General features: G+C 41.5%; 1 protein-coding gene across 1 annotated transcript in view; it reads left to right on the top strand.

Moving 5' to 3' along the window:
* The window catches only part of cachd1 (cache domain containing 1), an 81,982-nt gene extending 65,725 nt beyond the window's left edge, over window positions 1-16,257 (top strand). The window contains exons 21-27 of the mRNA XM_030791633.1: window positions 496-582; window positions 1,170-1,286; window positions 5,834-5,985; window positions 6,425-6,586; window positions 8,903-8,980; window positions 10,115-10,216; window positions 16,004-16,257. Coding sequence (XP_030647493.1) covers window positions 496-582; window positions 1,170-1,286; window positions 5,834-5,985; window positions 6,425-6,586; window positions 8,903-8,980; window positions 10,115-10,216; window positions 16,004-16,257 — 952 coding nt within the window. The remainder of the gene's footprint in view (window positions 1-495; window positions 583-1,169; window positions 1,287-5,833; window positions 5,986-6,424; window positions 6,587-8,902; window positions 8,981-10,114; window positions 10,217-16,003) is intronic.
* The last annotated feature ends 228 nt before the right edge of the window (window positions 16,258-16,485 follow it).

Below are 16,485 nucleotides of genomic sequence, written 5' to 3'. Positions count from 1 at the left end.
CAGTTATCATACACAGTTATGCCATATCAGTAACACGGTGTTACCTGTCAGTTATCGTACACAGTTATGCCATATCAGTAACACTGTGTTACCTGTCAGTTATCATACACAGTTATGCCATATCAGTAACACTGTGTTACCTGTCAGTTATCATACACAGTTATGCCATATCAGTAACACAGTGTTACCTGTCAGTTATCATACACAGTTATGCCATATCAGTAACACGGTGTTACCTGTCAGTTATCGTACACAGTTATGCCATATCAGTAACACTGTGTTACCTGTCAGTTATCGTACACAGTTATGCCATATCAGTAACACTGTGTTACCTGTCAGTTATCGTACACAGTTATGCCATATCAGTAACACAGTGTTACAGACCTGGCAGAGTGGCAGTGCAGTCTGTTCCTGTGGGACATAAATATAGTTCTGTTTCAGTTCTTTGTGAACTGAATGTACAGCAGGAAAACTTAGTGGCTTGTTTGTTCTCAGGATGGAGCAGAATGAATGTGAGTGCCCCTGTGAGTGCCCCCTAGAGGTGAACGAATGCACCGGCAATCTGACTAATGCGGAGAACAGGTAAAGTCCTGCTGCCTTTGACTGGCTAAACTGAACAGACAGATGCTCTGCAAGAACTCCTGTCTAAATACTGATTTATTAATAACTATATGTTCACATTCAGTCTTACTGCACAATGACACAAGTCTTCTTACAGTCTCACTGGGCTCCCCAGGTTTGTGAGAGAGTGAGAGAAGGGGTGGCCTGAGAGCTCGTTCTGAACTATAGAAGTGACAGATTATATGCCCACAGTCTCATCAGTATGCAGATGACTGATTCACACGTACACACACACAGAGACGCACGCGCACTCACACACTCACTCACTCACACCCACACACACCCACCCACATACAGAGCTGTGGTCAGGAAGAGCAGATCCAGTCACCTGTGCACTGGGTTTCATTCAGCAGCTCTGAGGTTGTTCTACCTCTACCTGTCTCCTGCTGATCATGTAACTCAGACACATCTTCTGGGTACACATGTTTAATCACAAATATGAATGTAGGTGCTGAAGCATTGAACATGTATGAAAAAGAAATTACTGTACATGAGTTTTTTTTAATGTAATTTATAGAGTGTGTGTGTCTGTGTGTGTGTGTACACAGGAACCCGAGTTGTGAGGTCCATCAGGAGCCTGTGTCTCTGACAGTGATTGAGTCCAGTCTGCAGGATACTCTGCCCCAGTGCATTAACACACGCTGCAGCCAGCGCTACACCAGCAGGTAGCACACTGATCCAGAGTCAGCTCTGTCTCATACAGTGCATTAACACACGCTGCAGCCAGTGCTACACCAGCAGGTAGCACACTGATCCAGAGTCAGCTCTGTCTCATACAGTGCATTAACACACGCTGCAGCCAGCGCTACACCAGCAGGTAGCACACTGATCCAGAGTCAGCTCTGTCTCATACAGTGCATTAACACACGCTGCAGCCAGCGCTACACCAGCAGGTAGCACGCTGATCCAGAGTCAGCTCTGTCTCATACAGTGCATTAACACACGCTGCAGCCAGCGCTACACCAGCAGGTAGCACACTGATCCAGAGTCAGCTCCGCCTTATACAGTGTTTAAGAGAACACCCGACAACTCATATATGCCATCTATCCAGGATTAGATCACTGGAATGCTTAGCCCATGGCCAGAGAACAGTGCAGCTTCAGAGATGAAATATAGATATAAATTTCAGATATTGACTAGTCCTGAGTTCCAAGGCTAAGACAAGTGACTAAAACATCCCTTTAACATTTACTTATAATAATTTCATTTGAAAAAAGCCCCTTGCAGTGGTAGTTAACGGCCATGGGATGACGTTCCAGTGATTTTATTTACTACAAATTATTTAATAATTTATACCCCTGCTGGCCTGTGTATCAACCAGATCACAGGAACCGGAACTACTCAACCGATTATGAACCATTAACATCCAGTCATCCAACTGTGTTCCATATAACTATGTGAGGCATAACACTCTAACTCTCATAACATGACATTAAAAAATTAATCAAATGAAATCAGGGGCTCATAAACATTCAGCAGGGACGTGTATACATAGATATAGATATAGATAGATACAGACATACATACGTACACACACACACACACACACACACACACACAGAGTGGGGGAAATAAGTATTCAACACATCAACAATTTTTTAATTCAACATGTTTCCATAGCAACTATTCACATGAAATTTAGACCAGACATTGGTATTAACTCAGTAAAACTACAATGCTAAAGAAATTGTAACATACCAGTCCATAATAAAATTGACCATTAATAGAAGTAGGATGCACCGGAGCTCAATCGCAAGTGTCATAACAAAGGGTTTGAGCACTTATATAAAAGGGATATTTCAGTGTTTTATTTTTAATAAATCAACAAAACACACCAAAAACCTTTTTTGCTTTGTCATTGTGAAGTATTGTGAGTAGATTGAGGAGAAAAAAATGAATTGAACCCATTTTAAGATGAGTCTCACACATAACAAAATGTGGAAAACTTGAAAGGGTCTGAAAACTTTCCGTCGATACTATATATATAAATAGACAGATAGATAGACAGATATAGATGTTTGTGTGTGTGTGTGTGGTGGCTGGTGAGCTGGAATCATGGAATCAGAGGAGGAATAAACCTCCCCTTTAAATCCATCATTGATTTCAGCTTGTTCCTGTTAATCTGCACTGATTAGCAGTAAAACGAGGATTCACAGAATGATTAACCCCAGTTGCATAAACAGACTGAATGATTATCAGTGTCATCTTGTGATAGTTATTGTTTTTTGCAAACTAGTTGAGGCCTTAGTGCTAAACTTTATTGTGCATTGCACTCAATGCTGATGCAGTATACAGCTAAAAGATCCTGTTTTTCTAACCCAAAAGTTTATTCTCAGAAATTGAGATCGATTTCAACAACTTCAGTTTTTTTAAATTTGAATTTCATAACACAACAAAGCTACAATGTTAAACACATTGAGGGATTAGTTTTCCAATACGTATTCAGGTAATTGCCATCCAAAATTGTTAAACAATTTCATGCTGTAGCTTTCGCTATAGCACACAAACTTCAGACAATCCACGGTGTTTCTCCAGCATTTAAATGGCAGAATCTTGTAAGTCAAACAAGCCATTTGACATTAATATTCCCTTATGATAGGCAGAGAGCGAAAAGTACAAGTATCCACAAATTACAAGAACGTGTGGGTATAACAAATGCAACACAGTTCAGTAAGAGAAATAATACTATCACAAAATGCCACTGGTAATCATCTACTCTATTCACATGATTGGCTTTAATTATTCTGCGAATCCTTAGTTTAATAGATAATCAAGGCGGATTAATGGGAACAGGTTGAAACTAATGATAGATATAAAGGGAGGTTTGCTCCTTCTCAGCTCACCAGCCACTATATATACATATAGATAGATAGATAGTTAGATAGATAGATAGATAGATAGAGATATTGGCTGAATGCCTCAATATTCTTAAATATATGTATGTTTAAGAGAGAGAGAGAGAGACCTGAACATTTGTTTGTGGCATGACCATCCCCTAACATAAGTTAGAACAGGATAACAGCACAGCCTAAATGTACAGATTAAATCACTGTTTTATGAATCCACATGCAATATGTAATAGGTAATATCATGTACATGTCCAGTGTGTGATGCACATTCGCACTATGTAGCATTCACGGTCTACAGAGTATTTCTTTTCCTTACTTTAGCTCTCAGACACTCTGAAAAGGTAGACAGTTTCCACAGTTTTAAGTTCAGTCAGACTAGACTTCTGGGTAAAGCTGTTACTTGAAAATCACTATATCTGCATTTCCTGCCTACTGCGAACTGGCTATGTCTGACGTCTGATTTCTGAAAGGTCAGCCAGGCAGGGTAAATGCAAGATTTGATGCTTGGGAAGAACCCAATCTAAACCCCCTCTCCACTTGAAACTGAATCCTGGCCCCTCCCCGAGGCTGTCGAGTCAAACAAGGCATTAGGAGCAGCTGGGACTTCCCAGGCTACCCTTCCAATTAGACAGCCTCATTCTGCGAAGGCTCCCGCCCACAATGAGTGAAAAGCCTGCTGACAGTGGGAATTAAAATACAACGGGATTTGTCTTTCCTTTGTCTTTGTGGCAGAGACGATGTGGTTTGGCGAGGAGAATACAAAGCAAATTAGGTTTCCCTTGTTTACTTGCTCATTTGAATTTTAGTTTGACTGATGGCATACTGTCAAACTGAAATAATGAAAAAAACACAAATGCAATTTTCATTTTCTATTTCTGACTCTGTTGTCATTGTGGTGAATATTTTCTTCCATAGCTGTATGAGCATGAACTTGTTCTGCACAGAAGATATAGGTTTTGTCTTATGATGTTCTGTGTGTAACAGTGTGCTGTTTGTGTGTCTTGCAGTGTTCTGTGAGTAACAGTGTGCTGTTTGTGTGTTTTGTGTTGTTCTGTGTGTAACAGTGTGCTGTTGTGTGTCTTGTGTTGTTCTGTGAGTAACAGTGTGCTGTTTGTGTGTTTTGTGTTGTTCTGTGTGTAACAGTGTGCTGTTTGTGTGTCTTGTGGTGTTCTGTGAGTAACAGTGTGCTGTTTGTGTGTTTTGTGTTGTTCTGTGAGTAACAGTGTGCTGTTTGTGTGTCTTGCGGTGTTCTGTGAGTAACAGTATGCTGTTTGTGTGTTTTGTGTTGTTCTGTGAGTAACAGTGTGCTGTTTGTGTGTCTTGCGGTGTTCTGTGAGTAACAGTGTGCTGTTTGTGTGTCTTGCGGTGTTCTGTGAGTAACAGTGTGCTGTTTGTGTGTCTTGCGGTGTTCTGTGAGTAACAGTGTGCTGTTTGTGTGTCTTGCGGTGTTCTGTGAGTAGCAGTGTGCTGTTTGTGTGTTTTGTGTTGTTCTGTGAGTAACAGTGTGCTGTTTGTGTGTCTTGCGGTGTTCTGTGAGTAACAGTGTGCTGTTTGTGTGTCTTGCGGTGTTCTGTGAGTAACAGTGTGCTGTTTGTGTGTCTTGCGGTGTTCTGTGAGTAACAGTGTGCTGTTTGTGTGTCTTGCAGTGTTCTGTGAGTAACAGTGTGCTGTTTGTGTGTCTTGCGGTGTTCTGTGAGTAACAGTGTGCTGTTTGTGTGTCTTGCGGTGTTCTGTGAGTAGCAGTGTGCTGTTTGTGTGTTTTGTGTTGTTCTGTGAGTAACAGTGTGCTGTTTGTGTGTCTTGCGGTGTTCTGTGAGTAACAGTGTGCTGTTTGTGTGTCTTGCGGTGTTCTGTGAGTAACAGTGTGCTGTTTGTGTGTCTTGCGGTGTTCTGTGAGTAACAGTGTGCTGTTTGTGTGTCTTGCAGTGTTCTGTGAGTAACAGTGTGCTGTTTGTGTGTCTTGCGGTGTTCTGTGAGTAACAGTGTGCTGTTTGTGTGTCTTGCGGTGTTCTGTGAGTAACAGTATGCTGTTTGTGTGTCTTGCGGTGTTCTGTGAGTAACAGTATGCTGTTTGTGTGTCTTGCGTTGTTCTGTGTGTAACAGTGTGCTGTTTGTGTGTCTTGCGGTGTTCTGTGAGTAACAGTATGCTGTTTGTGTGTCTTGCGGTGTTCTGTGAGTAACAGTGTGCTGTTTGTGTGTCTTGCGGTGTTCTGTGAGTAACAGTGTGCTGTTTGTGTGTCTTGCGGTGTTCTGTGAGTAGCAGTATGCTGTTTGTGTGTCTTGCAGTGTTCTGTGAGTAACAGTGTGCTGTTTGTATGTCTTGCGGTGTTCTGTGAGTAACAGTGTGCTGTTTGTGTGTGCAGTGACTGTTTTGGCGTTCTGGACTGTGAGTGGTGCACTGTGGACAGTGATGGGAAGACTCATTTGGTGAAGCCATACTGTGCCCTGCAGAAGGAGTGTTTTGGGGGCATCGTGGGAGCCAAGAGCCCTTATGTGGACAGCATGGGCCTGACAGGTGAGTTAAAGTGTAACAGACATCACCTATGCTTTACATATAAATAACAACCAATAAGCTTCAGTTATGGAATTAATTTGTCTTATTCCAGTCAATAAGCTTATCTCATTTAAATGAATAGGAAGTCAAATACTTTGTCATGTATTATTACTCCTATGTGTCAGGGTGTTACAGTGCACAGTAAATTGAGATGGACTGTGATGCAGAAATGGTGGTGTGTGTGGTTGTGTCTTGCACACACACACACACGCTCTTTTCCTCTGGCTAGTGCTGAAACACTCAGAATGGTCCTGTGTCAGTGCAGAAGGCTCACATCATGTTTCATCATGTAGTCAGGGGCATGTTTACAGGCTAGTGGCAGAGGAGTGAATGACTCAGTGTCCCAAACGTGATGAAATGTTTTAACCCTTTATGGTGTAACCTCTTTATTCCTGTGCAGATGAAGAAGTGGCATCTTTGAACATGATAAAGAGCGCCCCCGTGGGGCCAGTGGCAGGAGGAATAATGGGCTGTATCATGGTTCTTGTCTTGGCTGTTTACGCTTACAGACATCAGATCCACCGACGAAGTCACCAACACATGTCACCTCTGGCTGCTCAAGGTGAGATGCCAGCTGAGCATGGAGTCTGTTATTTTGTTATTTTCTCTAGGTTGTAATTACACATCTGCTCTTGATAGGTTCAACATTAGATTTCCTCACATTTCATTTCTGTCTTAGCTGTTCGGTTCTCGAGTTTTCTCTTCGCCGGTGTGAAGTGCAGTCACTTCTGATGACCGAATTGACCTTTATCCTCTGCCTTTTTTCTTGCGATCCTCCAATCACAGTCTGGCAGTTGTTGCTATTAACATAACCTCAGTCAAATTCAGACAACAACACTACATTTCAACGGGAGTACAACAGTAAAACTATCTAACAGTTAGAGATGGGTGATATTTCGAATATACTCGATGTATTGCGGCTTTTTCTACATGTGATGCAGTAAATGACTATATCGTGAACATCGAGTACAAATTGTCATGTAATTTTTTTCAAGCCGCCAGCATGAGACTCGCTTTGGCGTTTCGCTTCTCTCGCTCTCTCCTATGGCTCTCTCCCTCTCAGAGACACAAAAAGAAAAAAACTCACATACATACATCACACACACTCGCCTGCCCATCCAGACCACTCTCCTGGGCGAGTGTGTGTGACGTATACAGGTGAGACGTGTGTTTCTGTATCTGGAGGGAACAGGGAAAGAGCCTGGAGAGAGCGAAAGAAGTGAAACGCCAAAGCGAGTTTATACGTGTTGAGTTCGGAAACGGTAATGGAAGATGGAGGCGGATAAATTGGTTCCAAAAAGAAACAGCACTGGATCCATCGCCTGGCAGTGGTTTGGGCACTGGATCCATCGCCTGGCAGTGGTTTGGGTGTCACAAGGAAGATGCTGAATAAATACTGTTTTGTTAAATTTAACTTGGTTGTGATCTCCCCCCTTTTTGCAAGTTTAAAATAGTTCCAATAGAAACCACTAATGAATATAAACAAGAATGTTTTAATGCAGACATATGTTGCAGGGACTACTAGAATCCTCATACTGGTGTGACTGTATGCATCAAACGGTTAAATCGAGCATTTATGAAGTGCTTTAGAGGAGATTTCAAAATATCGAGATGTATATCGTGTATCGCGATACAGCCTGGAAATATCGCAATATTATTTATGGGCCATATCGCCCAGCCCTACTAACAATTGTTCGTATGGTCAAGAGATCTCTCTGGGGACATCTGTGATACCAGACATCCTGAATGTCTTGTGGGCGTGTTTTTTTTTTTTTTTTTCTTTACCCCAAACCCAAGACAAATAGAACAAGAGGTCCAGCTGGTGGATTAACGCAACTATGTAGGAAGAACAACCAGAGGCACTGAAATTGTATGTCCAAAACAAAAAACAAAAAGACATTAGTGAAGGCTGATTGTGTACGACACAGAACGAACCAGTCTGGTAATATTGATCCAGACAGTTATAGTACGTATCCTGCAGTGCAGGAACAGTGTTGGGATTTGAAGCTGTTGTATACCATCTCCACTGACAGCACATGAGGTTTCTCTCTTTTGCACTAAGAGCACAGTGATGGGGCCTCAGTTTTGAATACTGTTTTATGACAACTGACAGTGGTAATTTTTATGACAGCAGCAATTTTTACATTGTGAATATAATCCTCATCAGTATATTGTTGCCAGCTCCCCAAAAATATGTAATTTGATGTCCAAAAGACATCAACTGTTTCTTCAAGCAGCCGGCTCAGCAGTTTTACCTCAGGCATTTCCATCCAAGATTGGATCATGGTAGCAACAGTAACCAAGATGGGCAGGGCTTTCTAAACTGCTTCAGTTTACTAAACTGCTGACCCTCAGCTGTTCCGAAGATCAAAGCTTTTGTTTATGAAATAGTAAACACAGCTTACCAAACGATGGATGAGAAATTGGACCAGGTGCTGTCTGCTGTACCAGTATAATTGTAGTGTTAGGTACATCTAAGTTTAGTTCAGATACTGGGCTGGTTTGGGCTTAACGGTTTGACAGAGTGTTAGAGAGAGGGAAACTAGCATTGGTCTCTGTGACGGAGGCATTGTTTTACACACAGAAATGACGTTTCCTCTGTTAGTAGAGTTGTTTTTTCTGTGACAGTGTCACTTATGAAGAAATGTGGAGTCAGAAAATGGGACTGAATGATCATGTCTTAATGCCTGTTACACACTGACTGGTTAAAATAGCATTTGCAGTAATCTGGGGAGATTATGCCTGTCTGTCTCTGTGGTTTATCTTCAGTTTATGAGGGAGCGTAGGCTTAATGCTAAAGAAGCTAATTGTGCTATCAGGTCAAATGTGGATGTGGATTCCATGTCTGATTCGTTTATCCTCTCTCTCCCCCCACCAGAGATGTCTGTCAGAATGTCCAATTTAGAGAATGAACGAGATGAGAGAGACGAAGACAGTCCCGAGGACCGTGGGATAAGTATGTGTGTGTATGTGTGTGTGTGTGTGTGTGTGTGTGTGTGTGTGTATGTGTGTGTGTGTGTGTGCGCGCGCGTGTGAGTGTGTGTGTATCTGTGTGTGTGTGTGTGTATATGTGTGTGTGTATGCGCGTGTGAGTGTGTGTGTATGCGCGTGTGAGTGTGTGTGTTTGTGCGCGTGTGAGTGTGTGTGTTTGTGCGCGTGTGTGTATATGTGTGTATATGTGTGCGTGTGCGTGTGTGTGTGTGTGCTCGTGTGTGTGTGTGTGTGTGTGTGTGTGCTCGTGTGTGCTGTGTAGGGCTGAACGATTTTGATGATTTTTCTGACATACATTGCGATTCAGATTTGATTTGTGATATGATTTTTTAAAGTCAAGATTCAGTTCAATATTCACTGTGTAATAGATTTAAAACATGTGGTGGAACCATAGGTTTACCATGGGTTTATCAACTTTGTCTCGCAACATCTGTTGAAAGCAAAAGTCTAGCTTACGAAGTGAAATGACAAAAAGATATTTTAATTTTACCCTTATTTTTGTCAGAGACTCGTGTTTGTTGGGAAAACTAAAATGAAAATCGAGTTATTTAATTTCATTTTTCATTTTGGCAGGACATCTGTGCACAGGTATTGAATATAAATGTCAAAACGAGGTTTGAACTTTCATTTTACCATTTACATTTTAAGTTTGGCAGGGATTACCTCCCATAAAATAATAATTATAAATAAATCAATCAATCAATCAATAAATAAATAATTCCAGTAAGAAAATAATAGGACCTTTCTGTAAACAGTCTCTGACATTGAAATAGGTAGGTCATACAGTTACACAAAATCGCAAATTTGATTTGAAAACGATTAATCATTCAGCCCTAGTGTTGTGTCCTCTAAATCTATCCTTTTATATTGTGGTCTTGCCATCATTTGACATTTGTTTCAGCTGTAACAGTTTCCATTGTTAGATTCTAATCTCAGTTCTTACCAGTTCTTGTGATTGAGTGAACAGCCTAATCAAAGATTCAGTTTGTGTTTTGTAATAACTGCCACTCATTAGCTTATTAAACCGCCCCTTAAAGCTAACCAGCACCTCTCTCCCTCCCCCCAATCTGTCTGTGTCTCTGTCTCTCTCCTCCTGTAGTCAGTAACACTCCTTTTATTGCTGCGGTAATTGAGAGACACACACACAGCCCTGAACGCAGACGGCGATACTGGGGCAGGTCAGGTACAGAGAGTGACCATGGTAAGTGTGATGGAGTGTGTGTATGTGTGTGTGTTTGTGATTATGTTTGTATTTGTGTTGCTAATAAACACTCTCTAATGGACATCTGCAAGCTGTTTCACCATCCTGCCAGAAAACCATGACTTTTTAACTGTTTTAAATGACATACTTACTGCCCTGTCACTGTCAGACACAGGGCCGTGAGAACTGACTGAGAGAGGAAACTCACATCTTTACTCAGTCTCTCTTTCCCTCCATTGCCCAAACTCTGAAACTTTGAGTTTGTGAGTAGCAGAGTGAAAGGGCAGAGTGATGATGGACAGGGAGAGAGGACAGAAAAAGAGAAGAGTTATGAGAGATGGAGGGAAGCATAAGCAGCATTAAGGAGAGATGAACTCTCTGAGTTTCTGTGAAGTTTCTGTTCTGTGTTCAGTTTTGGCTCGGTCAAAGGTGGCCTCCCACTCTACTCTCACTCAGCCAACCTAAGGGCTCGTTCTAAAGACTATTGATTTTGCTTTTTCGTGAGTGTGTGCATGTGTGTGTGTGTGTGTGTGTGTGTGTGTTTGGTGGGAACAGAGAGTTTTATCCTTTTACTATATGGTCTGACTCACTCCTGCACCACCAACACAGTCAGAAACGCACACACACACACACCAACATAACCACTGATGCTTGGGTCCTGCAGGCCTGAAGCTAAACCTACCACGGTCTTGAGTTTTCAGTTTTTCAGAGTGTTTTGGACTGAGGATGAGTAGGCTGCAGGAATACACTCAGTGTTGGTTTGTTTTATGGTAAATTACGGTAATATTCTGGTGACAGAGTAAGAAACGGAGTCTGAAACCTGCCTGACTTCAGCCCGTTTCCGGCTCTGCTCCGACAGAACCGATCAAAGGCTGGATCATGGAGTGCTTGTGACCTTCATTTGACCTCTCTGGTCCAAATGTCACACTTCACACAGATCTGGCCTGTAGGCTCTTTTTTTCTGTCTGCAGTTCAGTGCTTCGCAGAAAGCACTCAGAACAAAAACAGAACGACATAAATGAACAGTAAAAAGGAGCCATTACTGGACATGTTTAGACAAAAAGGTTAGTGAAGGCAGTATTTTCCAGACATGTGTTGTATGTATTGTTTAACCTGTTTATTGTTCTTTCAGCGATGATGGTTTTATGCGCAGTAGCAGATGTAGCTCTCTTCACTGTGACCAGGTTTATACAGACTCACCCAAATCTAGGGTCAGCTCTCAAAACTTCACAAAACTTGACGCTTTAACTTTCTCTCTTTTAGTTTGGACCGGTGTGACACCCCCGATCTGAGTGCGTGTGTGTGTGTGTGTGTGTGTGTGTGTGTGTGTGTGTGAGTGTGAGTGTGCTTGCACATATTTGTGTATGTATGTGTGTTCGTGTACATCCATATGTAAGTGTGTGTGTGAATATGTATGTATGTATGCATCCATGGACGTGTTTTTATGAATGTCTATGTGTATGTTTATGCATGTGTGTGTCTGCATATGGATATATGCATGTTTATATATATTTGCATGAATCTGTATGTTTCCGTGTGTATATTTGTGTGTTCATGTACATTTGTATGAATGTCTGTGTGTATGTATTCACATCTGTGCATTTATGTGTGTATGAGTGTATTTGTTTATATGAATATGTATCCGTATGTGTTTACATATGTTTGTATGAATGTGTGTGGTTATGTGTGTGTGTGTGTATGTATTACATGCCTGACATGGGCTGAAATGGAGCGTGACTAGCATGCCAGGCATAGGGATGAAAGGGTTACCGGTTTCACGATAAACCGCGGTAAAATTCCCAATGTTTAGTATTACCGTTTCAAATTTTAATTATCGTTAAAACCGTTGATTACCACAGTGGTCAATCACTTTGAAAAACTCACGCAAGATACTGTCCAGCATCAACCGAAGTTACCAACAGTCTCCAAGATGCAGGCGCACAGGCGTAGCATGCAATGTGCGTTTGTTTTGTGTCAGTGACTTCTTCGTCCACACTAGCCAGTAAATCTGAAAACGCAGATTTTATGTAAACACGTTTTTCTGTACACACTAACGTTTTTGTCGCATTTTCCACATGTTCTATAGAGACAGGGCGCAAGGCGTCATCGGAGGGAAAACCACGGTCCCGTGGGGGAAATCGTTTAGTGAAGTTTAAAGGGAGTGAATGGGAAATTGTGGGACACCGTGTTTTAAACATAAAATGTCAACACCAACCTATTCCAATACCCTTCTGCCCGAAGAAAGGGCCAGAAACACAGAAAAACTAAATCTGATTGGACTCCCTCAGTGTCCCTGTTCTATCCCAAAATCAGTCTGGGAAAATGACCCCACAGCATGGAAGCTGTAAAATATTTACTTTTGATTTACATTCAGTTTTCTCGTTATAACATGTTATTTTTCTTTGTTTTCTCAAAATCTAGACTCACTTATGTCATTTTCACGAAATAATGAAACTTTGTTTTCTCGAGATAACGACATAATTAATTCAAGATGACATAAACAAGTGGAGATCTCGAGAATGCAAAGAAAAATGACACGTTATCTCGAAAACGGAATCTAAATTCAATGAAATTTCATGGCATCTCAGGGCCTCCAAACCACAGAGTGGCCTAGGGTCACTTAATTTTGACTTGTACCATCATCTGATCGAATCACCAGGTAGGCTAGGCTAGTGAATATTGTCATCTAGATGGCTTACGTTAGCTAACGTTGTGATCAAAATGCTCAAGTACCACTACAGCCTGTTATTAGGTAACATATTATTAGCACTCCTATCACCATTATCCTCTCTGTTCTGTATCAAAGACGTATAAACTTGTCATCTTGCAAGCTTCTCATCTAAGATCGAAATGCTGAAGTATAGCTGCACTATTACATATTATTACTATTACCATATTATTACTATTACATAGCAGTACTATTACCATTACCCTCGATGTTCTGTAACAGTCTGAATCAATGTCGTATGAACTTGCGATATTGTCATGTAAGATCAAATGCTCAAGTCTAACTGTAAGCTTAGTATTACATATCACTGGCACTACTATTAGCAGTAATTTTGCAGTCATGACATGCTATCTGGGAAGCTGGAGCATAAGGTCCCCGTGGCTAGGGAGCCCTCCTGTCTGTTAATAGCTTTAAGTAACTATTATGTCTTTTTGGCTCCGTTTAGCGTTTTGGAATCCTGCAAAAGCTGAAATCAGGGTTAGTTATCTTATTTGTCATGCAACTCACTACGCAACAGCTTTTAGTATGGTTTTGATTTTAGTTTTAAGACAATAAAGAGAACTGTGCAATGCAAATCAATGGAAAATGCAGCATTGCCCCCCCCCCCCCCACGGTGTAGGCGTGGCCTAAATGTGCTCTTTCTCTATGTCCACACCAAAACACTGAAACACCCTAGTGTTTGTTGTTACGTCATTGACTGTATTTTGCCCCTCGTGTTTGTTTTGATGTCTGGAGCACAAACTTTCACCAGTGTCATGGCAACCATACCTCATCGTTTCTGAAACTTTCCGTTTTCCCTGTTCACATTACAACACGAACCCAGCGTCTTTATGCACCTCGGAGAGCGTTATCGAAGAGTATAGTTTTCGGTGGCGGAAAACGCTGTTTAGGCTACACCCCTAGTGGAAATTCCAGTTCAAATCCAGTAGAAAATCCCAGTGGACATCCAGTTGAAATCCAGCAGATATCCAGTTGAACACCAGTAGAAAACCATTTAAAAACCAATAGCAATTTTAACTGCTTCCTATTGGTTTTTATAGGGAAATTGAAACATGGGAATGCCTAGTAGAAAAACCAATAGAAATTTTTGTACAACGGAATGTTTTGGAAACAATGTTTATCCTTCACGTTTTCCAAACCTTGCGCATCCATACGACAACATTTTGAGAACTAGTTTACACTACAGCACTCTAGTGCGGACGGAAATAATTCTGCGTTTTCAAATTGACCTGGGTAAGTGTGGACAGGGAGGATACCATGTGTTGAAATTACATCCGGTCTGTTAGTAAGACTTACTTAGATTATTATAACTTTGCGCTTGGTTTGCAATGAATAATGCATCCTTAGCGTCCTCACTCAGAAATTAACGTCTTCCTTACAAGCTCATTTAAGCAACTGGAACCATGCATGGAAATGTTGGACCAGGTAGCTTAACTTTTGCATTTGAAAACACGTTATCTGCACTTCATTTTAGAGCGAATTTGTAGCCAGAGAAAGTAATGTCATCTACAAAAGACCAAGCAGACTATTGTAAGTCAATTCATTTCAACGGACAGGCTAGCCTGTCACCTTCTTTCGATGTGGTTATTTAACAAAAATAACAGTAATAGGCCTATTATTTTAATGTTTATGCAAACAAAAAGTGCATAGTGCTGCTAGTTTTTCGTGGATTTCAATATAAAATTAGGTGAAATGATTTCAGTCCGTGTATCAGTACTTTTTGGACATTTTCAGCATTAACAATAGCGTGATAATAATAATAATAATAATAATAATAATGATAATTATTTAGATAACCGTGATAATTTTGTTCACTATAATCGTGATATTAAATTTTCATACCGTTTCATCTTAAATAAACGGTCTTAATCTGGATTCAGAGAGGTCATTCAGAGAGGTCATTCGGGGGGCACTTGTGTGGACATTTACAGTGATAGCAACAGTCTCTGGCCTCATGCTCACAGAGTCAAATCCTGCTACCTCATGATTTTTTCTTTTTATCTTAAACAACCAAACAACAAAAACATTATAAAGAGAGCGAAAAAAAATGAATGAATAAATCAGTACATTAATGAACCAAATTTCTGACTTCACACCCCCCCTCCTATTTTTCTTTATTTGTTATTTTTTATTAACTCTGAGAGGTGCATTTGATTTCCTCTTCTTTTTTTGGGGACTACGCAGGGTGCACATGTTGAAACGGGGCTGAAAAATGATACTGCATGCCTTAGGAACTGTGAAATGCTGAAAGTGGAAAGAGCTGTTTGATCAGATAGCACCACACACATAAACACTTACATTAACACCGTGAAGCTACTGCGGGTACATGTCACACAGATTACACACACAGCTGGAAGAATTGGATTTCATTCCTGGAGAACATTCTGGACCGCCTGGCTCTAATGTTGGAATCAAACTATCCAGTGACGCTGCTAAGCATGCTCTCCAGACACTCATTTAGAGACAGAGAAAGAAAGAGAGAGAACATTCTAACCTTCACTTCAGTGACTCCATTCAAACTAAACTCTGATTTCTCCAGTGACCTGTGTGTTCTCAAATTCCACGTCATTTTTTTTCCCTTGTCTTTCTTTGGTTTTCTCTGCTCTTCTGCTCAGAGAGAGTTTGAGATCTGTTTGTCTTTGGAGTAGAAGTGCCTGAATAGTAGAGATACTTTTAAACATTCAGAGTAGAGTTTAGCAGTCAAGTGTTTCTTCAACTCCCATACGTGCTCACATAAACAGGCAGTTGGCAGAGGTGCTGTTCTCTCAGAGGTACTTGTTGTGAGAAGGGGAACCTTTGAAGGGTGATGAATTCAAAGTGGTCTAATGTCTGCGACGAGCACTTGGTCCTCGCTGGCTGATCACATGGACTGAGCTGAAGTGGCATGTCGTGACTGTAGGTCAGCCTGGCCCAGGGTCAGTCACTGTCTCACTGTCTAAGCCAGAGCACCATGCCTTTCTTAGAAAAGTGCTTGCTTCTCAACAGGCATGTGCCGCACCTGTGTGTATGTGTCAGTTTGTGTAATCGATGCCTTTTGTGTGTGTGTGTGTGTTTTTCAGGTTACAGCACCATGAGCCCTCAGGAGGACAGTGAAAATCCCCCCTGTAACAACGACCCCCTCTCAGCAGGTGTTGATGTCGGTAACCACGACGATGATCTTGACTTGGACACACCCCCACAAACTGCTGCCCTGCTCAGCCACAAATATCACCACTACCGGCACTCACACACCCATCGTCCACTTCACACACATACACACACACACCACCTACAGGCAGCAGTCACTGTACACAGTGTGGACGCTGAATGCTGATGCTCTCCAAACTCTTGCCTCCCCAAACCGTCTTCATCCTCAGCCTCCTTCTGCCCCATACTGCTGTCCTACCCCTCCTCAGAGACCACACCTTCAGCTGCAGGATGTACCTCTCTGAAGGCAAAACTAGTGACTGGCTAATGCTAGCATACACGTTACCAGATGGTCGTCTGAGAAGTTAACGTATAACCGCTAGCTATTTCACTCAGCGTTGAAGGCTAGCGGTCA

The sequence above is a fragment of the Chanos chanos genome, chromosome 14, assembly GCF_902362185.1.
Source record: "Chanos chanos chromosome 14, fChaCha1.1, whole genome shotgun sequence".
NCBI classification, from domain to species: Eukaryota; Metazoa; Chordata; class Actinopteri; order Gonorynchiformes; family Chanidae; genus Chanos; species Chanos chanos.
The sequence above is the reverse complement of the archived record's forward strand: the minus strand, read 5'-3'. Positions and strand labels throughout refer to the sequence as shown.